Below are 24501 nucleotides of genomic sequence, written 5' to 3' on the forward strand. Positions count from 1 at the left end.
TGTGTAACTCCCAGGTCTAACAGGGAGGCAGGTGGAGCATCTAAAAAAAAAAAAAAGCCAAAGAACCGCTCGATTTTTGAGAGGACTCAGGCACCCGGCCGGTTTTATCAGCGCAAGACATCCGTAGAAGTTAGGCGAAGACACATCGTCTTGTACATACCTGTCTGCGGCGAAATATGGGCCCCGTCGAACAAGTGCAGCCCCGAGTCTGACACTGATCAGATAAAGCAGAGAATATTAGACACACTGACAGTGAGCGCCCTGTGGTCTCAAACAGATAGAGGACATCTGCCCGTGAGCTGCCACAAATTTCTCATTCCCCGTCACTGTAACGTCCCTGACACCTCGGCTGAGCTCTCTCCAGATTTTAAAGAGACGGAGCTACGTGCCTGCCCTCTCCCTTAGGGTCCGCTGGCTTTATGGAGATTACTTGTGCTGGCAGGCAGCATATTTCCCATGGTCCTCTCCTCTCGAAAGTTCACAGGGATTCCATGAGACAAATGGATCCAGTTGCTTTATTAGGTGAGTTGCCGTGACATTCATGCAAACCATTACTTGCTCCAAATTCATGACAAAAACACTCTAGTAATGTCAATCTAAGCGGATTTGATTAGATGTCAAAACTGTGGCCTTCCGGACTCCAGGAGCCACAGTGCAGGGAGTAGTTGTTGCTCCTTGGCATCCTGGTCAAATCTTTTGACTTTAGTCATCTCATCTGCCAGTTTAATGGCCTCAATAATTCACTCTCTCTCAACCTGAACTGTAGAGTAATGAACGTTCTGTAATTAACTAACTGCTCTGCATTGCACGTATGGGTTTAAAAAATGCTGACGGACAAGGTGATTCCCTCTCCCTTTCATACCCTACTAACGCTCTTGAACAAAAAGTGAATCAGCTACAAGACAAACAAAAAAAATGAATGGCAAGAGATGTTACATTTTAAATTGTTTTTACGTCAGAAGGTAGCTGGCAGCTAACAACAGATGCACCTAAGAGGGACGTTTCATTGCCGAATCGTGAGAATTGTGAGACCTGTGTGGGTCAGCTAGGGTGCCAGCATATGCATAGCAACTTTCAGTGGCCGCATTACAGGGTGATGTTGAGTACAGTTCTACACAAACACAGTGGAGATTTTATACAACAGGGAAAATCAATGCAGGAGCAACCAGAATGTCCAAATCCTGTGTGCTTCAGTGTGTGTACGTTGGTGTGTGTGTGTGTTTTCACTTATGAAACCAGCACTGGTATGCAATCATTTGTTCTTCAAAGGAAAAAGAGGTGCGGTAAATGAGCATCTACCAACATAAAAGCCAAATGTAAGAAAATCTTTCAGCTATTTCTGAAGACAAGTAATGTTTTTATTGAGCTAAATTGGTATCTTGGCTGTGCTTGTCATTTGCTGTCATTGGTGTTGAGTATGTAGGTAAATATTTCTTGGATCTAAAAAGAAAAGCAAAAAAAGGGGGAGAAAGAAACTGAACATAAAAGCAAAAAGAACAGTAACAGAAATCAGTGTAGCAGTTATTTGCATTTCATTTTTCAATGTAAAAATTATCTGTACTGTATGCTTTTACCATCTGTGATTTACAGTCCATGCCAGATTATACAGCACACACATTAAACATTCAGCAGCATCGCATTCGCCCCGATTTCTGCACCAGGTCAGTGCTATTTATCTTTCTTTGTTCGCTTTAAAAATGTATCATAATAAAAATAATTCATTTTTTTATGAGTTAAGGAACAATTCTTTATTCCACTGATAAAAGGTGTAACTTATCTACTTTTGGACCACAGTGCCACAAACTGAACAGCAGGTACTCACCATAAAGAGATTATTACAGTGCCTTAAATCACACACATTTATCACATCATGATCTTTGGCCATGGCCTAATCATCACACAAGAAAAAACGGAATCTACATTCCAGTTAACAGAAAAAAGGGGGGGAATGGGGGGGGGGGCAGGTGTCAGAGACTTGCAGAGGTCACCAAGAGAGCAAACATTGGACAAATATTGGAGCTATGCTTAGTTAAATATTAGAAAGTAAAATCCCTTTTTGACAACTGCAGATGATATGTTTCAAAATAAGAAAATAAAAAAAATACATCAATACATGGCAAAAAGTAAAATTCAATAAAATTCTCATCTAACTACAGTACAATTCTCTTTACAGTCCACCTTATAAAAAATGATGGCCAGCCAGGTAAGTGCCTGTTTTTCCCACTCAGGCAAACAAAGAAATGACACAGAGCTAGGCTTAGCTCAGACCTCAGGTCAGTTCTGTGAAGAGGGAGCAATCTGCAGGTCCTTGGGATCTGTCACAAGGCGCTGATCTCAGATCTGTGGGGAGGGGACGGTCAGCAGCCCCGTGGGCTTCATCTTGTTGATGCCGCCGTCCAGGATGCAGACCCGCGGGTAGTTGGCCTTCACCAGGTGGGCTGTGAACTGAAGAAAGGCCAGGACGCCGTTAAATTAACCGATCTAAGTAAACAAATTACAGGAACTTAAAATGTAGACCACTGGGCATTGGTAAAACAGGAACTGTTTACAGTACGTTAGCTGGTGCCGCCGTTTCATCCTGTAAAAATGCCCAAGCTGAATTCATTCTAGGCTATGGATTTCTCACGCTGGGAGTTACAGATCTCAGCTGGAAGCAAACTGGAAATGAGCAGGCAATGATGCGTGCGGCCAGTCAATGTTCACCACGAGCCCAACAGCATGCGCATTTCTCACAGAGGAGAGATATTTATGTATCAATCAATACAGCTCATAAAGTCCTAGATGGTGGTAGGGCCAAAAAGGACAGGTTAAACTGCTGCCCACCTATGCACACTGAACACGGTTGAGGAATCACCCTCGGTTACTGTAATTGTCTTTCTGTGATCCCACAGACCCCCTAACACAGCCAAGCCTTAGTAAAAACGCACCAGACTGAATATGAAAATTGACATTCCAAAGAAAGGTTTCTCCTACAATAGATACAGCAGTGGGGTGGCACAAGTCAATAAAACCGAAAAAAAAAGAGTCAATCAAAATATAAAATAGAAATAAAATAAATACTTTTTCAGAAACAAAAAAAGGGGGGGGGGGGGGCAAAAATGGAAATGTGCACAATAGTGGTGTTCTTGTTCTAAGCCCTCTTGCATCATCGCTCCCTCGATGGCAGTGAATAATCTCTTTACCCGCTGGAATAGAGCTGTCACTTATCCCTCGCGGATGGATTTCAATGGCCTTCAGTGAGTGGCAGAACGAGAGCCGTTACAAATTCTTAGGCTGCTGCTGCTTCAAGTCACAGCCAAAACACAGGAGTATGGTTAAATAAAATGAAAAATAAAAAGATTCAACCAAATCAATCTGTCGATATTTCTGACAGAGAACGCATGACACATACAGTGAATATTATATTACATTCAGGCATTTAGTAGACACTCTTAAACAATGCGACTTACAGAGCCTGTATTTTTACATAATATCCGCTTATACAGCTGGATGAATTACTGAAGCATTTCAAGTTTGGTACCTTGCTCAAGGATACAAGCATGCCCTGCACAGGAATCAACAGACAGCATCAGTTACAAGTACAGTTCCCGAACCATTATTACACACTGCCACCAAAAGCATTGGCCTCAAAAATGATTTACACCATTGATTAAGATGAACAAACGAGGCTGTATTAAAGAAATAATACACCTGATGGGCTATATTATATGCTCAAAATATGCGAAATATTTCATACTAGCACAATTTCTCTGAGAAAAATATTTTGGTTAACAATGTCTTTTCCAAAAACCTTTTTTCAGTATTCAAAACACAACTTTTAGAATGGGTTCAAGTATGGGGATTGCAAAAATAATTTGGAAAGGTTGCTGCAAAGATTGAGCTTCCTCTCATGGGATACCAGTTTTTTGGCCAAAATATCTTGGTCCTTGCTGGAGTTCATGATTCCATTGACAAAAAGAACCCCAGGGCTAGCAGATCCAAAACAACCTGACTCCAAAGATTTGGCATCATACTTTACCGTAGCTACGAATACAGACATCCTTTTCCTGAAGTCATTGCTAGTGCATGGGGCCAAAAAACCTGTCTGACCATAACACCCAGTTCCAATCAACCTTCCAATCCACTGGTACTGTGAGTGGTGGAGGGCTGCGATGGTGATAAAGAAGCCATTCATTTCTACAGCTGTGCTCTAGTCTGCATCCTCCGTCCCAGTGACTCCCACACCGATACAACATGCGTGCATCACTCAGTCTTCTTTCTAATGAATGGACCATAATGGTGGCTGCCACATTCCAGAGCCGGGCCGATGTTTTGACTGCGACTTCGCAATAGGATCCGCGTGGTGAAAGGCGACGTCTCCAATGTCCTTCCTGTGATTTTAAGGAAGCCGCCTTCCTGCGTTTTTGCTGCGAGCCACTTGCTATCCGAACTTAAACAATCAGAAAAAAATGATGACAGGAGGATACCTCTTTATGCTTCAAGAAAACTTTCAAAAACCATCAGAAAAAATTCAAGACACTACTTCAAGCAACTAGGCTACTTCAAGATGGAGGAGTTTCAAGAAGTCTTAAAACATGCCAAAAAAGGTCAATATGAGCACATGCAAGATATCACAGAAAAGACAAAGGCACGTTCAGACAGAGAGGATGAGCTAAACATTCTTATCAAGATAAACCTGGTATACAATAGTTTTCTTCCTATTTTTCCAATTAGCCTAATTACAGACATGAGAGCCATCACGTAGGTGGCCTTGGCAGACAACGGCTATTCAGATCTCATATTTCTTTTCCAACCTGTTTTTTTCTGAAGGATATATGCAGGAAGCTTAGACACCGAGGCTTGAGGGAGCATGTGAAGGCTTGTTGGACAAAGTTTCGGACTTCCACGTCAAAACTAAGAACAGTGTCTCCCAACTTTGACAATGCAATCATTAAAAGAACACTTGATATCGCATACTATTAAACACACACAAGCACTGTACCACACTATCAAATCAACAACACTTCCAAAGCAAGAATGAAAAGCTGAAAAAACAACCGTACATTTTTGCTCTTTGCTGTATCGTGCTCAAGCTGAATTATATCACAAGTTTATATTTAAAGGGGTCCCCAACCCTGGTCCTGGGAAGCCACAGGATGTCTTCATTGCTGCTTCCTAGGACTTTAATTATCAATAAATTAATTACAGTCAATTACAGTTAACTTGCCTCACTCTGCCTCTCGAGAAGATGTCGTAGGAGGTGCAAATCATTATTACGAAAAATATAATGAAATATATTTAAATACTTAGCCTATATGAAATGTTTCAACATTATTTCGCTGGCTAGTGATAACCGTGGCTGACAGATATTGTAACTTTTAAAGTTCACATATTGCTATAATGAATGTGAAACAAATATCCATTAAAATGCAAATGTAAATGCAAATTAATTTCTTACATACTACAAATGCTGCCATTTTTGTTCAAATTTTGAGATAAAACGGAGCTCTGAAATTATACCTGAATTTCAAACCTGTAATTCCGAGTTCGACAACCGTTCAATTGTTTTTTTGCAAGTCGGATCTCGTTTTTTTATTTTTTTATTATTAGTTTCAAGTTGTCTTGACTGCAGCATATATATTTTTCCCATAAAAAACCATATCAACACGTTCGGTACACCTTGTGAAATAATTCAAAATTGCTGCAAAATAGCACGACATGGGACCTTAAGGGACGTGTCCACTGAACACTCTAGTGAAAGGCATTCTAGACAAACAACAGGCAGCACTTTCTGGGAACAACAATCCTTCTGCAATTTTAAAGTTCGTAAGCTATGCTCCACTGACTTCACACTGCATGGAAAATGTACACCCTGCAGTGTAAACACAAGAAACTAAAAGGAAATAAAAACCTTTTGCTGATAGGCCTTGGCTGTAGGTTCAAAGAAGGAGTGTGATTAAAATAAATTTGTACATTGTGTCTTAGACAAAATGGCCCAAGGTATTCAGTAACCTTTCGAACTTATTAAAGCAAGAAATGTTGGTGGATTGTTTAGCCGATCATCTATAACAGGGTCATAGTCAATCATGATGATTGACATTTCCAAGCAGCAAAATAATAATGTTTAATACAGGGGCAAATTTTATAGACATGTGACCTGGGTCAACTTAACTGATTTAATAGCTTTTAGTTACATAAACACGTACACAACAGAATACATGATCTAAGAACACGGTTACAAAAGTCCTCACAAAATAATTTAAGGCAACAGCAATCCTACATAATGAGGCAGCACTGTGAAGATTTCATTGGGTGGTACTTGCAGGTTAAAATTAATTTTTATTTTCTTTGATCTGTTGCTGGCGGAATTTTTGGAGATCATGCAGATGACTGACGATAAGGAAGGAATCGGGAATCTCGAACAGATCTCAATCGTCTGATCTCAGTCAGAAGAAAAACTGTTGTCACAAAGAACTGATGACTTTGTGAGCACTGCAAAACAAACAACCTTTCGAAAAGGACGCCTACCACTGTATCAGTCTCGGGTGTCTACCTCACTAGAGGAAATCAGGCAGTGCGGGCTGTGTAAACATTCATAACTAATGCATTAGTGTGCACAATCTTGCAGTCCTTCTTCAAACAGAATTTCGCACACATATACCCACTCCTTGTTGTCCAGCCATTTCAATTTGCACTTCCTCATTACCAGGTTTGACAGCCCGACAGCGAGACAGAAATTGCACTTTAAAGCTCGGTGCTGTTTGGAGTCCCTCACAAGCAAAGTATTTCAAACACATACAATATTCAAGCAGAAATGTTACATATCTCTTGTTTAGTCAGCAGGGATTGCTTTTTTAATATTTCATAAAGATATCGACTAACGCAGGCGCGGTCTAAGCCTCAAATGTCAAAATGAGAAAGGGAGTTCTTGTCTGGCGCGGGGAATCAAATTCATTTATGAACAAAAGGGCAGCTTGTTTGCCAAAATTAGACCTGCCTAGGCTGGGAAGCTTCAAGTGTTTAGAGAGCGTGTTCAGGGGAATGCTTACAGAAAGGGTCTGATGAAACAAAGCCAGAGCCATGGCCCCTACTTGGGCATAACACCAGCAGCACATCTCCTCTGCAGACTGCAGAAAGCTTCAGAATTGAGGCACAGGAAAAAGAGGAAGGTGGCATAACAACAGAGCTGCAGTGTTTGCGCAGACTGGTACCGCACCTAAGAGCAGGTGGGCCAGCAGCCGGACTGACAGGACGGCACAGCCGACTCGTCAGGCCTGCAGTTGGTGGCACCGTCAGCGCAATGTGCACTTTGCGCATCCACTTGCAGGGTCCAGGAAAGTCTGCTCTCAAAACCTGCATCAAAGCAGTGCCAGTGATAAGTCAGTCGAGCAGGAGGAGGAAAAAAACAAAAAAAAAAAAAAACACCAACTGCCACTCTCTAACCTGGAGGAGAAAGGAACCAATGCCTAACACTCCAGATGGCAAATAGCAGGCATCTCTTCAAATCGACACCTTCAGCTTCATTTACCAAGTAAACAAAGGAAAACTCATCCGGCCCGGAAAAAAACGCTCATTACAAATCTCACGAAGACACTGCTGGCCAGTTTCTCAAATTATAACAGCAATCGTGTGCTAGCAAAATACTCTGTGTCCTGGTTCTGTCTTTAAAGGATCACTGCTTAATGCATTGCAATTCATATTCTTTATTCCTAGTAGGCTTTAAATGTTCAGAGAAAGTGATCTTGCCGTTGAAAGGGCTGCCCCGCAGTACAAATAATATTTGATTCTGCAGAGGAGAGAAAATAGCCAGAGAGTGAGCTTTGCTCCTTTAGTGCAGGCCCACTCCCACTCAGACATCACAACCAGGCTCTGGGTTGCCCTGCCGCAAACCATCAGGAGAATCTGATACATCTGTCCATTTCAACAGCACATACTGTAACCACACACACACACACACACACACACACACACACGTGTGGGTGAGCTCCATAACGATTTTATTGATTTAGCTCGGTACTCCACAATTTTAGATTTGTAATTAAACTATTCACATGTGGTCACAGACTCTTAGCTTTTATTAAAGGTTATTTTAATACATTTTGGTTTCACCATGTAGAAATTTACATTACTTTTTTATACATAGTCCCCCCATTTCAGGAAGATTTCTGGGACAAATGGCTTCACGGGTCTTTCTGATGAGTCATTTGGGTTCTGTTGCTTCCTTAGTGAAAGTATAAGAGCTTTCAAAGTCTAGTCTTCAGTACGTCAGACTTTTGATTGCCTATGCATGCTGTTATTGGCATTTGTCAACATGAGGACCAGGGTTGTGCAAATGAAAGTGAAGATAGCAATTATGAGGCTGACAAATAAGAAGAAACAGTCAGGGACACAGGCAAAACACCAAAACCAACCGTTTGTAACATCATTAAAAATAAAGAGAGCACTGATGGGCTCAGCAATTGCAAAGACCTCTGCAGTTAATGACCAAAGAATTCTCACCATAATGAAAAAAAAAACCCAAACAGCTGTCTGCCAGATCAGAAACACTCTTCAGGAGGCAGGTGTGGATGTGTCCGTGACTACTGTCTGCAGAAGACTTGATGAGCAGAAATACAAAGGCTACACTGCAGGATGCAAACCAGGTGCAAAAATAGGATGGCCAGTTTACAAGCCCCTGAAACAAGCAGGAGATGAAGATGGCTGCAGTACAGGTCTGGTAGAGCATTGCCAGAAAAGACATACAGCACCTGGTGATGTCTATGGGCCATAGACTTCAAGCAGTCATTGGATGCAAAGGATATGTGACAAAGTACTAAGCATGACTACTTTCATTTATATAGCACTGACATATCCTAAACATTATAGTGCCCTGAAATAGGGGGACTATGCATAAAAAATGCTGTCATTTCTACCAAAATGTATAAAATATATATATACAGTACACACATGTTCACAAACAAAACCAACATATATGACCCATGTAAATAGAAAATATCACAGGCTATACAGGCATATTACGATAAGGTAAAAAAAAAAAGCACAACAGAAGCACGCACAACAGGTATTCTGTATTTCTGCATTAGCTGAACACATATTGTGCTCAGTAGGCCTGACATTTAAAAGTGCCCCACTGTTGAAGCTAAAAGTGTGCTGATTGGCCAGCTCGTCAGGAGCACTCACGAGGGGACGGGACCAAAGGCGGAACACCCACAGGCAGACGGAATACCTGTGCAGCAGTCTCTGGAAGTGAGCTTCAAACACACCGAGGGTGGGATTTTTTGGGAGGGAAACGGTGTTTCACATACTGTACTGTCTGCCTGTTTCTTTGTAACAAGCTAGAGTGCCTCACATTCACTGGTACAGCTGCCTAACCGTGCTCATTGTTCCCAAAGTCGTCTCCCCTGCGTCCCTGGAGGTTGTGCGAAGCTGGCAGGGGGAGGGGGAGAGGGAGAGGGAGGGGGAGGGGGGTGGGGGGAATAAGCTGAAGCTGTCCTGCGTCTCCCAAAACCGTATGCTGACAGATGCAGTCAGCGCAGGCAAGCTCTTGGCTCCGCCAGCACGTAACAACTGCTATCCCCACTCAGATTCGCGTAAACCTTGATTAGCTCTTCAGAGAGCTACCTTTTACTTCGAGTGACAGTTGGAACGCAGCCCAAGGCTCGCGGTGCATGCCTGTCATTCCCATTGTTTGACTAAAAGGACAACGGTCATCTCCGTGAAACCCCGGACGTTCACATCTCATAACACAGTCTACAGAATTGCATTTCCTTTTTTGTGGTTTGGTTATTGGTATACATCAGTATCAAAGTCACAATATTTTACATTCTTTCATTCTCAATAACGAAGTACAGCAATTGAACTGTGTCTAGCAGTGAGGTTTCCTAAACATATCCTTTCACCACAATTAAGTGATCACAAGATTTTCCCTGTACTTAATTGTGGATAAGAGGCGAAAAAATATGTTTAAGAAGATATCGCCCTAATAGACACAGTTTAATCACTGTGCTATTGAGAATCAACTAATATGGAATATTGTGGTGTTAGGACAGACATGCATTCACATTTGGCAGACATTCTGTCAGAAAGGGCAGCTGACAATGCTAGCACGCTATCACTATTATGATAATTAATATAATTGCTACCTGAATGAATCACTTTGAGGAGGTGTCATGTGAATGGTAAAGAAAGTACCAGGCTTTGTCCTTATCAGGCCTTGTTGTCCTACTTAAAATAGACAAAATGTAATATTCGACAAAGGGAACCTGAGTAAACAAAAAACACACTTTAAAAAATATAATTTCATTTATTTAATGAAAAAATAAGTTATCCTATAGTAAGAACATTATGTCATAAACAAACTACTGGTTACACACAATTGTGTGCTGTTCAAGATAACCTGAAGGATTTTAAACATAGTTATGAGACCTTGAGTCCTATTTACTGACATGTCTTTTCTGTGGCATCTAGCGCACTAAAACTACAAGATAAGATATTGGATTCAAATTTCACATTACAATGTTGATTCAAAAGAAAAAGAGATATTCCTGTCAACAAATTTGCGAGCAAGAAACTTTTAATTTAGTATCCTTTGTAGGCAAGACCAAACAGTCATTAAACAGAGAAATAGGGAACAGAAGTTTCATTCTAAACTTCCTCTGCTGCCAACCATTTTCGCTGCACGGGAATAATCAAGTCAAAGATTTATAACGTATTGGAATGGAAATACCAGGCAATACCCTGCAGGCAGGGATATCAATAATAAATGGCCACCTAGAGAAATTTAATGGTTTTACACTTTAAAAGCTCTACTACTCCAATGGGACTTCAATTGGATTCTGCTCAATGTCTGTAATTTTGGAAAAGGCTCCTGATTTAAATGAATGGTATCAATTACCGTTCCAGCATGGACACACTTCTCTTCCCAAAGGCCTTCCCTTATCTTACAGCAGACAAATAGGTCAACAGTAAAATACGAACAAAATATCTATCCAGCCGAAACCGGTAATTGGCTGTAAACTTGCAAGACTCGAACGAATTTGCTTTCTCCCTTCAGCAGGCAGATGACCTGGCTCTTAAATACCACATTGACATTTGGAGATAAATTTTTAAATCCTTTCCCCATTGTGCTTTAATTAAAAGCAACCGGCTGCTTGTGATTAATTGAATGCTTAAATTGCTTAATCATAACAGACACTTGTGTAATGCTGAGAATCCGGGAGAGACTAAGCTGAATATGTTCACGCACTTAGCTGAAATGTGTTTTGTCTTCATGGGTTGTTTGGTAAAAGGTCATAGTGACAAAACAAGTTAGCGCAAGTAGCATAGTAGCTTCTTCCACAGTTTCAGCATCATGGCAACTGAACACGCAATACTTCAATTCCTACTCTTACTACTGCTAAGAACCCTCAACCCATCAATCAAAGAGCAACTGGACAAAGAAACAATGAATACCCAAGTTTAATTTCTTATTTTAAAAAATATATGTATATATTATTATGTAGACAGTAGAAGTGCATAATATGTCAAGAGAAATATACATTTAATTGGTCACATTTTATTAAGTCATTAGCAACATTGCTCTGAAAAAAGATCCTTATTCAGTGATCATTCTCAACCTCTTCTGTAATCCAAAACCTGGACACACTAAAACAAGCAGTAAAAGATCCAAGTGAAATGTTGACTTTTATGCCACTGGGAGTCTTTTTCCAGACTAAAGAAATGCTTGGCTTCTGAATTCAATTTTAAAACCGAGGTTTGGATTCAGTGTGGTCAAAGACCACGTGAAACTTGTCAGAGAGAGGAGTTCCCCAGAAATCACTCCAACCTGCCTCTCGCAATATGCCAAACCAATCATTGTAAATTTGAATCACTCAAAACAACAACAACAGCAGCAATGAAGTACTTACTTGTAACAAGTACTGTAAGCTTTGCGCTGTTGAACGGCACAGAAAGAGTCACATGCACTGTGAAACAGCACAGGGATATCTCCACAAACGCTCAAACGGTGACAGAGCGAGGGGAAATGGAGCTGTAATCACAGTGGCCCAGTCATTTGCGCTGTTTTGGTACTTGGCAGTCTCGGCGTGCCATTGGCTGTCTCCCCGAGGTAAACTGGCAGCCTTAATCAAAGCCCACGGACAGGGCTGAAAACAGGCCTGTCACAGACACAGCACAGCACAGCGCGGGCTATGCGTCTAGATGCAGCAGAACGATTTAGCGAAAACACCGCAAACGGGACTAGGCTACCTGACAGAAACCCCCTTCTGCAAAATACCTTGGCACGTGACACTGTGGTATATGAGCATTCTCAGCCAAGTCATTGAAATTAATACAAAATCATACTGCAAATAGGCTACTCACTGTCTGATACAAAGCCAGATTTATATAAAGACAATAACATATTTAATTTATGATACTTAAATTCCTTCCTGTATTGCGATGCCTGGCCAAAAGTACAGTGAACAGGGATATACCATTTTTATATATCACACTACACGCTAGAGATTTTTTTCAGGAAGAACTCCGAAGCACCAGTGCTTGAGGAAATGAAGAGGTCATAGATCAGTACATACTGTAAATACTGCATACAACATTCTTTAAAAATTAAAACTGAAAAACTATGGGGAAGTAAAACATGACATGTAAGGCAGCGCTTCCCAACCGGTGTGCTGCGGCACTCTGGTGTGCGGTCAGGCGAGGTCAGGCATGTCGAGTGATTTTTTTAAAATGTAGAAGTTCAAACAAATTTTAAAAACCCCAGATGAACAAATCCCATTCACAAAAGCAAAAATAACTGTCATTAAAATCCATATCGCTCAAGTCCCCAAAAAAACATTTAGACCTACTGTTGAAATGTCACATCAACGTCAGTGTGTCACTTTGAGCGGTGTGACACGAGACGAAATTTGGAATGTGTGCTGCGGAAGGAGAAAGTTTGGAAATGCGGATGTAAAGGATAAATCAAGTCAGCGGAATGCTGACATGATTTGTGAGAGTGTGGTTGTGCATTCCTGTGCATATATGTAAACGTGTATGTGTGTGCACTAGTGCGTCTGTGTGTGTGTGTGTGTGTGTGTGTGTGTGTGTGCGTGTATGTAGGTGTATGTGTGTGTACCTGCGTGCGTGCGTGTGTGTGCTTGTTGAGCGGAATGAGCTCACCATGCTGGCATTCTTCATCACGTGGCTGATGACCACGATGACCCTCCCTCTGAAGCCCAGCAGGGTGCTGGTGACAGCGGTCTGGACCAGCTCCCCGTCCGGGCCGGACGTCGTGCTGCAGGGGATGTTGATGCTCCCCGGAACGTGACCGCGGTTGAAACTGGAAAAGGCACGTCAAGGCCAAGCGCAGCTCTGTTTGTGTACACCCTACATTTACACCTTTTCAGTCTGCTAACAGTTGACAGGTTCTTTTTTGTTGGAACGGAATTTAGGTTAAATTGGAATGGCAACAAAAGCAATATTGACTCCCACAGATAATTATCACGAAGCAGTTTTACTTTCAGCATAAACAGCTTTAAAAATTGCACACAAAATCACACAGCTACAAAGGCAATGCATTTTGTTAATCTCTGAAACCAGAACTGAGACCTACATGTGCAGTAACAAAATAACACACACCAAACCTGTCGAAGGAAGAGAAAGCGAGAGGGGGAAAGAGGAAAACGCAAAAGTCATGTCTGAGAAGTAACTACAATCGCACTGTGCAAGGAAACTGCCACAAAGAATTGATATGGAAAAATAGTCCATTAACAACAATAGCTCTGTATATACTTTGAGTGTAGTTGAAAGGGGCTGAAAGTGCATATAAAACCAATGCAACCCTGACTTCATATAAAATTGACACAAAGCTGGTGGAGAAGACAAAAGTAAAGGGGAGACGTCAGCAGCTTAACCATCGTGGGCAAAAAAGAGAGAGAGGCTTATCATCCTGATTTGGGGTTTCAACACCATGATGAATCTCACCTTCCAGCCGCATGGGCTGAAATTTACATTAAAATACATTCCACGCAGTCTTTAAACAGCCAGGCTGTTATGTCCCCCATAAAACAGACAGCTCACTGGCACGTCCCTGAGGGCCTGTGGGTATAGCCCTTGTAAATTCACATAGTAAAGACAATAGCAGGGCTTCGCTTAAATAGCTGGAACAGCCAAATGGGAACATACAGGCGAACAACCTTTCTAATTTAAAAAATATATATATTCCTAATTTAATCAAGAACTTTTCTTTTAAAAATAGAAATAGGGGTCAACAAAGCAGCATTATACCTTTAGCGTTCCCTTCTGTTTACTGAACTGCAAAATGTCACCATTTAGTGAGAAAATGAAGCACTTAACACCCTTAAATGCAGATTGACAGAATTTATGACAAACGTTCATCGCGCCCACGCACACTGTTATATAATTTAATGACAGCTCTTGGAATATTCCGGAATGACAGAACCAGTGAAAACTGGTGGCAGATATGAGGGCAGACGATACTTTCAGCCGGAACAGTCAGTCCAACCTCAACCGAGCTGCTGAAAATGATGTAGGTGTGAAGGGCCCCAACGGAGACATCTACGAGAAATGGGTAACAAGCCCTTTCTCTCCGAGAATGACGGGGGGAAACCATTAGCACACCGACATAATGAGGGAAGATTCCCAGAGAGGTGGTGCTAAAATATCACCGCTCGGTAGCACCGGATCAAGCCGAGCCAAGTGAAATATGTACACAGAGAGACTCGTATAACCGAGTAACCATTCCCTGTAACTGCCTCTTTCAGTCTTAGCCCCTCTGCTAATCTGGGAAATGCATCATTACTGCCATGACCGCCTTAACTGCCTTATCTTTCAAAATGAAAAAAATGCAGAGCTCCTCATCTTAAATAATTCCATTCAGATTACTGTATTTTAGCCACGGTCACATTTAAGTCCATTTCATTTATTTTTTTACCACTTTTGAACTGCCAATTTCCTCAAGTCCTTGGTGATTTTTTTAAAAGAGCAGGTCACACAGTGTGCTACAGGAGAACCAGTACTGATCTGAGGAGAGGCACTTCTCTCCCTGATGAAAATGTTTAACCCTTGAGCTCCTGGTGACTCCTGCAGGGTCAATGTCATAGTCCAGACTAGCAATGTCTAAGCTACGGCCCACAGCATTTTACTCCGACCACATACAGACTAACTCACTCAAGACCTCTTAGTGTCATGTAATTCCTTGATAACAAATACAATTACACAGAGATAGGTTTATAGACACTATTTCAGTTTGATTCATTGTGTTGACAATAAGAGCTTATCTGTAAGAAAAGAACAATGCTTCACCAGAGGAACTGCCAACTGTAGCAACAAAACTTAGGTTATATGTAATTAAAATTGGTGCACATGGACATTTAGATAACTATACTTTACACTGTTGGTTGCACTCAGTCTGCTTATCTTACATTAGTATTCCACACCTGTACCCTCTAATGCTTTTCGAGCCTCTCTGCATCAGACAGTCTGAATGAGTCAGAATAAAGATACACTAAAAATATGCTGGTGGAATTAGATGTAACAATCATGCTTAATATGGTTTAGGCTGGATTTGAGGTTCTGAGGGATGTGTTTGCTTTTGGGGACAACCGTGACTGATGGTGGTGGCTTAGCCATTCGCGACAACGCCGGGAGGTCTGGTCAGAGGCAAATGCTCTAAGCCTCGAATCCGTCCATTTCCCCCGGGAGCCCGTTCGGGAGGACTCAGTCCAAAAAGCCTGGCCTTCACAAGGCCCCTCCGCTGATCCAGAGTGATTAACGGAGCTACGGCTCTCTTTAAACAATTAACATTTCCACTCAGAAGAATGCTTTCTTTTCAAAACGAAAGCATGCTTTCATTAAACACTGGCATGCGCACATGCACGTACGCACACGCGCCCTTCTCGCACACACATGCGCGCACACACACATTAGCACTTACCAGAACAAAACAAAAAAAAAAGTCTGTTAACAGAGAGAGAGAGAGAGTGCTGACTGGGCGCATGAGGTATTAAAGTTCGGCCTGTCTCAGCGGTGAGCCGAGGTAGATTTAGGGGCCTATTGAATTTGGCAACTTTTTTAAATTTTTTTTTATTGCGGAGCTTTTTCAAAAAACGCACCCGCGAGAGAGCTGTGTGGCCCTCCTTTCACTGCGGCTGGAATTAATCAGAGACCGGCCTCACCGCTGAGCACAGATTACACACCCCTACAGGGTGTCTCTCCTTTTCATACCTTAAAGAGAGAAAAAATGGACCGTTGCCGTGAATAGAGGGGTTGGGTTTTAATCAAATGTGCCCTACTTGCACAGTCGTACGCATTTGCTCAGAAGGCACTCTTTTTTTTCCAGGCGGATGTAATGGCGGCGCATTTGCGAGTAACCCTTTCATGCAACTCCCGGGCCGCCACTCAAAGTTGTTCAAGTTACGTGCCAATGAAACGCAATTCAGAAGGCTGTGTCATGTGTCAATCAGTCAAACAATGATCGTATTGAAAAAAAATATAACCTTTTCAACTTCTCTGCCTTCCACAACGTCAGACACAAGCCATAGTCCATTACTTCAAACGCGCACGGAAAGATCTCGTGAATATGAATTATGCAACTTATTTCACCGTCAGCAAAGACAATAATTAAAACACAATAAAATAAATTAATTCCAGAGCTATGAGCGGCATACGCTTCCTATTTAGTATTCCGCCACGGGTCACGTCAGTCATGATTCAGTTCAGAGCTAACGCAACAGCCAAGAAGCGCTGCGCTCACATGCAAAACGTTTTGTGGAGATAATAAAAACAGGAAGCCTTAACAGACGTGCTGAATGGATTGCCTTCGGGCCAAGATGACATCGCCTTTAATAAGCGTGCGTCCTCGCTCTCACAGATGCCGGGGCCCTTAAGACGGAGCATGCATCTGAACCCCAGAGAACGTTCAGATGTGTCCGATGCACCAGACCGGCCAACCACAGAGTGCCCCGGAGGCCGATTCGGACAGGTTCGGGTCCACGGTTCATTTTCATCGTGGTGCTGTTTGCTGGCACACAAGGGGGACTTACAGCAATGGGGCTTCGGGATTGGGTGCTAAGAGAGGCCACGAGGAGAGGAGAAACGTGATTGGTTATTTTTTCGACGTGCCCTCAGATAGAAATGCAACCACACTGCATAAGCGAGGGACGTCACACGTTTGGGGAAACACCGCTCGCTGCGTGAGCTGGAATCCGTCTGTTAGCTACGCCTAGAGCAGCTCTCCAAGGAGAACACCTAAAATTCCCATGCAATTATTCTCTAATTGGACAGGATTTACCAAACACAAAATACATCTCCCACAGTACGAGCCTCAGTACACCGTGGAGACGGCAGCCAATCAAGTCCAAATTAGACTGCAGTATGAATATTTTTATATAATTCATTAAACGGTAAATATCAATCTGCAATTCCTACAGCTTAATAAGCCATAATGAAGCAGAGTGGATCCATTTATCTTTGCTGTAATTCAATTAGTTTTGAGTACATAATGAACCGGATAAGAAACTGAAATACAAATTCAAAATCACTCCACAGATCTGTGAACCATCAATATGAATTTAAATTAAAAAATAAAATTTCATTAAAATCGATTAAATTAAAAAACTACTGATGAACATATATATAAACTATCCATGTTACATATACAGTGTATGTAGGAATTCATTCTCTTTACCACAGTTCAAACCACTTTTAATTTAATTTAAATATTTGCCCTCTGTAAAGAGAGAATGTGATCCTTGATTTGTTTGCCAGAGAACAAGCTGCAAATGTTCGTGAAATCCTCCACTAGCATTTTCTGAATTGCATACATAAAAACCCAACTGTAACATCTTCAACACATAACACTGAGAAATGTTAGCACTTACTGATAATAATTATAACAAGTGGGTGATAAACAAACACAAATTGAGGCTCCCTGGTGTCTCTTTGACTGCACGCAACTTTTAAAGTTAACTTTTTAAAACCGTTATGAAACACGGTGAACTGGCCCAAACAATATACCAGAAATACCAAAAGAATAATTATGAGCAGCTCTCATACCATGCAGAGAATGTGCCAATTAATCAACAAAGCTGCTGTTGTGCTTTTCAAACAAATGTTTGTATTCATATTTCAAACATGACCTTCACATAAAAAATGGGAGCACTTTGGTCAGTGTTGCTGCATTGAATGGAAAATGCCAAAGTAGCAAAAAAAAGAATTCCTGATAAATGTTTTTTTCGGCACACACTGGTGTCTGCATTTTTATCAGGTTTATCATGACAGTTCACAAGAATATTTTCCTTGGCAGCACTGGCAATTTCTGTGCGCTTCCAATAGTGCTTCACCTGTAACTTGCTCGAATTGACAAATGTAGCCTTTCAGCTGATCAACCAGTCAATCAATCAACCAATCATCCAAGAGAGTCAATTAACCAATCAACCAATCAAATTGACCAACCGAACAACCGACCACCCAGAGGCAGGGAAGTGGAGTGTTTTCGCGTGGGCTGCAATGCAGGAACAAAGGATACTCCTCGCTGCTGCGGATGTCCAGAGCCAGGATCTTGGGCTTGCCGGACTTGGTCCTCTTGGTGGGGGTTTTGAAGTGGGCGGGGCCAGACAGCTCGCACAGGTCGATGAAGTCCTCGACAGAGATGCGGGGGGAAACCTCGCCCTTCAGATCGCTCAGCTTGAGGGGCTCCCGGGACTGTGGGGGGAGGGGGGTAAAGTGAGGCATTTTAAATACAGTGGTAACGTGACACTACAAAAAATCCCTCTTCCACACACCTCACAGTAGTTACAAGAGAGTCAGGATCAGACCTGGGTCAAATATGTATTTGTTTCGGATTCAAATACTTTTTTTTGCTCTATTGATCGTGCCTGGGGTAACTGAGCCTGCCAATATGACTAGAAGGCGCGTTTTGCACTTTTTTACTGGTTCCAATACACCAGACAAGATCAGTAAAGTGCAGAAAAATATTTGAATCCAAAACAAATACGTATTTGACCCAGGTCTGATCAGGATTCAAGGATCCTTGTTAGCAGCAGAGCTACCATGCAGCACAGACAATCAATGACTTAAAGGAAAATATCAAAAAGTTACATTGAAATATTTTTTGAATCCAAAAACCATAAAATTGGAACAGAACTCAGCTAGATGAGTGCATGGTGGTCTGTTGGGTGTACGTGTGGACCACATTCCATTCCAAGAGTGACTTCAAAAAACCTCATTAGTTGCTGGATCCAACCCAGACAGCAGCACTGGTGGTCATTTATAATTATCTTGCGAATTAAACCATTCATTTAATGAGGCCTCGACCCAATACGGTTTATCTCGCCACTAAAGTGTCCTGTGTTTTAGATTAAGGAATCGATCACCTAAGAGCTGCTGCATGGAGGCAGAGAGGAGACAAGTGCCCTCGCTTTCACCCCGACTCTGATCAATCCGTAAAGCTCACATCCCCAGCTATTCTCCAACAGCACACCACAATCTCATGAAATTTAAACGCTGACGAAATATTTAATTGTACAACTGATTTGAATTTGCTAATCTCGCCTGGAGCAGCTACAACATACGAGGCTACAATGCACAGAGAGTGATGCTAAAAGGCGCTAATCTGTGGTCCTTGGTGTCGTAATAAAAATTCTATGCGAGGTTAAACCCAACGTACTTTCAAATTCCCACAAAAAATCTCTACATTTATCCACGTAATCACCCCTCTGCATCTAACTGGCTACATAACCCTCTGTACAGCCTAGCCAAATTGATCTCCCAAGCCATTGCCGCACATGAGAATTGAGTTCTCAGTTAGCGCACCAGGTTAAATAGAAAATAAAGGCATAAATAATCAATACAGTTTACGCGCACTGTATGATTCCACAGCATGGTGGGGGATGCAATGTCATGGGTGAGCATGTCCAGCCAGAAGCAAAGAGACCCTACAGCATCCCGGAACAGTACCAATGAGACTGACCCAATTTAATTTTATTATCTGGGATTTCCATCATCCCTCTGCAATGCCCCCATGAAACAATTTACGGGGATGGGAGAGGAATGGGGGGGTGAAAATATCGGTGCAATACGAAAAGTGCTTTCATCCATGAAATAAAACAGCTGTGCTTGAGTAGGAGGGTTTTGCTGCACCCCTCCAAACGGCCTCTGTCCCAGCCCTCCCTAACAGCACTGGGAGGGAGGGAGGGAGGGAGGGAGACAAAGAGAGAGAGAGAGAGAGAGAGAGACAGACTGCCATAACTCTCGTCCACCTACACCGCTAGCTAATGCTCTTTCTCTGTGAGTCTGTGGATAAGCTCCAGTGAGCAGTACCCCTGGCCACAGGCACTGTTACTCGCGCTGGCTGAAGTGTAATTGGCACTCAGTGAACATCAGGGCTCGGTGCGGCCCAGTGCTATTTTTTTTTTTTTTGGGTGGGGGGGGGAGCATCTCTGATATACTGTACGTGTGGGAGCTCTCAGCCCTCTCCTCTCATATTTGTAATCATCCCTGACATTTCACGCTTCCCTCCCTTAAATGATGCACTTGTGAAGTCACAGCCAGCCCCCCCAAGCAACCCCCCCTCCTCCCCTGAGTTTCTGCAGACACACGCGGCTGCTGTCTCAAAAACAGCATACTCTCTCATCGAAACCTGAACCCACCCCCTCAAAAAAGATAACGGCATAATAAAAAAAAAGAGTGCCTTCGTGTGCTTACATGCAACCACAGTCCCACATCTCCAACTCTGTCACACATACACTTTATACCTTTCGAAAGTCTACCCGCACACATGAACAAGTTTGCACACCTTAACAGAGACATAGATGCGTGCACCGCACACACAATCTGACAGTAGTACGTAAATGTGAAGAAATCCACTGAAGACTAATCCATTTTAGAACACTGAATAACAAAATATGTCCAAATTGACCTGCCATTATGCATTTCTGCAAAATCACAGCAAAGGAATTCAAAGAAAATTATAAATTAGACTAGAACATAAGAACAAAGACCAAGGCTGAGAACAGACCATTCAGCCCACCTCAGTTCATTGCTTCCTACCATTTAAAATAAATCTCCCAGTGACCCATTTGGCCTCTGCCTCCACTACAAATCCTCATTATTATAAGTTTGCTGCATTGTTCCCCATATAAAGAGATATTATAAATGTCAGCGGAAATTACTTCCCACTTTCATTTGTTCATTTGTGACAAGCTTGGCAGATCACCTTGTTAATTCCATTTAAAAATCTAAAGAGGTCATTCAAAGCACCAATCTACACAAAAGGTCCTAACCTCTGGTTATGTCAGGTCACGGTCTGTAACCCTCGGAGCTGTGGGGTGGGGGAGGGGGCACATTTGTCCAAAATCACTACAGTTACCTGGATCAGGCAATGGAGGGCCAAAGGACCATTGGTCTTAGACCTGGAACCAGATAGAACTACATAGTACTGATTCTGGGTGCTTTTCCTTTTAAAAACAGGACAAAAAGGAACCCACAATACAATATATTGACTGCGCTACTGGAGCTGGTTCCAGGCTGAATAAGAAAGAAAAAATATCGGCCCTCAAAGCCCCGAGACATATAGCCGATTACAGGCGAGGATTCACAGCCAAGCTTTCCAAACAGATTAACATTTTCTTTGTCCAATGAGAAAAGATGTAATGAGGCAAACTGGCCCGACACCAGCCAGACGAGTCTTCCGGAGAATTCTCTCTCACCGCCCAGGTTGTGCACTCAGAATAAAAGTGAGGCAGCTTTCCCGCTCTCATCTGCACCATCCAGAACGTGAGGCTAAACTTCGGTCACATGACACGCTAACACCCATCAATTTTAATGGTTGCAGGAGGAAAGCTAATGTGTTGGTAGAGTTATTACCGTTTCAAATGAAATAGTTTAAGAGTAATAATTTAATATAGTTTAAACCATGAAAAAACCATATCACTTAATATGAGAGGCTAGCCATCTGCTCAAATTTCTATCTGACTGCCTGAGTAGGCTATAAGGCCTCAAATTTTTGCTTTGAGTCAGAAGACCTAACGTCTAATTCGGTTAATTTTTTCTACAAATTGTGGAAGTGCCATCTTCATCTCTTCTGCCAACATGTTTACTTCAAGTAGACACTGGAAAAATCTGCTAGTTTTTCCCACTGCTCTCTGTCTGGCTAAGTGCTTAAAAGGCTGTTTCCCTATAATGTAACAAGGAAAAATGGCTCCATACTTCAGTTATCTACACCAGAGTGACTTTAAAAGAAATGGAGAACATAGGTGTTCGACTTAGGAATACAATAGTGCAACATTGCCAATAAGGCACAGAAGGTCCATTGATAATTGGCAAGTGCAAAGTTAGCTGAACAAATCAATAATTAATATTGAAAATGAAAGTAAATACCACTACACAGCTATACGTACAACATGACAATCCCAACTTGAATAAGGTTATATAGCCTTACATACAGATTCAACACACTCTAGAGAATGGTTTGGGCGATTCTGACAAATATCAGCCACTAAGATGCAGTTCAGTACAGCCTTAACAGCCAAATAACTTACTGGACTGTTTGGGCAGTCAGGCTTTTAACATTGGCAATGTGGTGGCTAGACAAGAGGAGATCTATAACAAGTAGTGAACAGTCTGCATTTTCTTGCAAATGCTTATTTTACAATTCTAAACAGATTTTAGCCTGTTTTTCTCATGACAGATCAAAGATAAATACTTCATACTGCTAGCAGCCAAAGCACGGGCATCTCAACAAGAATAACAATTTCATTTTCTGCACTCTGTACTGGGCGGATTCCATACCTCCTTCAGTAAATTTGGGAGCACTCCGTCTCCCCTGATTGACTTGTCCTGGCATTGGGGCTGGAGCAGCTCCAATGAAGAAAATGAAAAGAAAAAAACAAGTCTGAACCCTTTCAGCTTTTTTTGGTTCCTGCTTTTACAGCAGTTCCCCCCCAGGCTCATATTCTGAAGAAGGGGCTCCTCTCCAGGACCATGTAGAGGACCATGGACCAGGACCATTTAGAGCGCATGTTCCACATCTTTATGAGCGACGGTAGAAGTTTTGCAAAACTTAAATTGACGCAAACTTTTATTTTATTTTCATTGACGGATAGCCTTCATCTCCATCTTTGAATCTGAATGTAATAAAACCGTGTCCTGAGGGGTATGCAGAAATCAAGCGTGGAGACCTTCCACGGACGCCAGCAAACTCTCAGCCTCAGTGAGAGAAACCAACGTTCCCCCGGGATGATAGATATTGGTAAATACATCACAGAGCTCAATGACTTGGGACAGATTGCAATTTTACAGGCCTGTCGCGCATGGTTGGGCCTGAACGAGGTGTGTGGGGGGGTGGGCTGGGGGGGAGGGCCGGACGGGGGAACTTGGCAGAGGGAGGCTGCTTAGCGTCATTACGGCTATCAGGCCTGCTTCCTTCATTTATTTGTGCAATCTACAGAGCAGGAAGACAGCAAGGTCGCTGTCTGGCGAACGCCGAGCTCGCTACAGTCATGGAACTTCGACGGCTCCGACAATCAAAAACCAGGTAAACAGGCACACAGCAAGCAAACACGCGGGCGTCTGCTCCACAGTGAGGAATGCTTTCAAAGGATTACTCACGTTTGGGGGAGAAAACAAACACATCACAGAGTCGCCTAAGACGTATCACTGCTAGCTGAGCCCGTACTCAGACACGGTTCTCCAGAGCCGGCCTGCTCTCCGCAGTGGCGTGGAGAGCCCGACGCCGACCCGTCTCTTTAAGCCTGGGCGGGCGCACCGATCCGCTTTTAGGGAGTCGCTTTCAGGGGCGCGTTTCAGGGGCGCGTTTCAGGGATGCGCCCTCGCTTTCCGCCCCCGCTGGCAGGACCGCGGGCAAGACAGAAACCGCCAACAGTCACCTCCAGGTCAAAGGTTAAGAGTCAAAAGTAAAAAAAAATAAAAAAGTCATGGCTCCAACTCAGGAAGTTTTTCTTTCCCTTTTTCCCCTGGACTGGAGATATGGTGTGTTAATCACTTTGGGCGCATTAATGACCATGATAAAGCAAGGCTCCAATGAGTGAGGTACTGGGAGTCGAGACAGAAGACAGCTTTAAGCAGAGTATATCTAATGGTTTGTTTAGATTTTAAAAGCAAAGTAAATCCCTGTGAAGGACCGAAATCGCATTTGGTTTCCTGTACCATCTGTGCGTGTTTTTGGAAAATAATAAAAGCTGAGAGGAATGAAGCAGAGGAGAGCATTCAGAACAGAAATAAAACTTTCTTACATAGGTTCGAACAAATTAACTTATTTCCGCAAAAATATGCAGCCAATTTGATCAATGGCTGAAGGAGAGGGTTCAGGAGTACACCATATTAGAGCTATAAAACTCTAATAGATAGGTAAACTTGATTGGTATTTAAATCATCATGCTTCAGTACATCAACTAAACAGTTCGCTTGTAAGTTCTAACCTTATTCCTTTGTAACCTTACTAACTATTAAGCTGCAATAGTTGCACATCAGTTCATATATTTAGCTCGATATATGATGTAAAGA

The 24501-nt window shown here is 42.4% G+C and overlaps 1 protein-coding gene across 2 annotated transcripts in view; it reads right to left on the minus strand.

Annotated features, from left to right (window-relative positions):
• Nucleotides 1-500: 500 nt before the first annotated feature.
• The window catches only part of tbck (TBC1 domain containing kinase), a 53079-nt gene continuing 29078 nt past the window's right edge, over nt 501-24501 (minus strand). For both annotated transcript variants that reach the window (XM_064335176.1, XM_064335177.1), the window contains exons 24-26: nt 18506-18681; nt 13138-13297; nt 501-2445 (exon numbers count right to left, since the gene is read on the minus strand). In XM_064335176.1, the coding sequence (XP_064191246.1) occupies nt 2335-2445; nt 13138-13297; nt 18506-18681 (447 nt within the window). In that variant the 3' untranslated portion in view covers nt 501-2334. The remainder of the gene's footprint in view (nt 2446-13137; nt 13298-18505; nt 18682-24501) is intronic.

The sequence above is a fragment of the Anguilla rostrata genome, chromosome 5, assembly GCF_018555375.3.
Source record: "Anguilla rostrata isolate EN2019 chromosome 5, ASM1855537v3, whole genome shotgun sequence".
Lineage (NCBI taxonomy): Eukaryota > Metazoa > Chordata > Actinopteri > Anguilliformes > Anguillidae > Anguilla > Anguilla rostrata.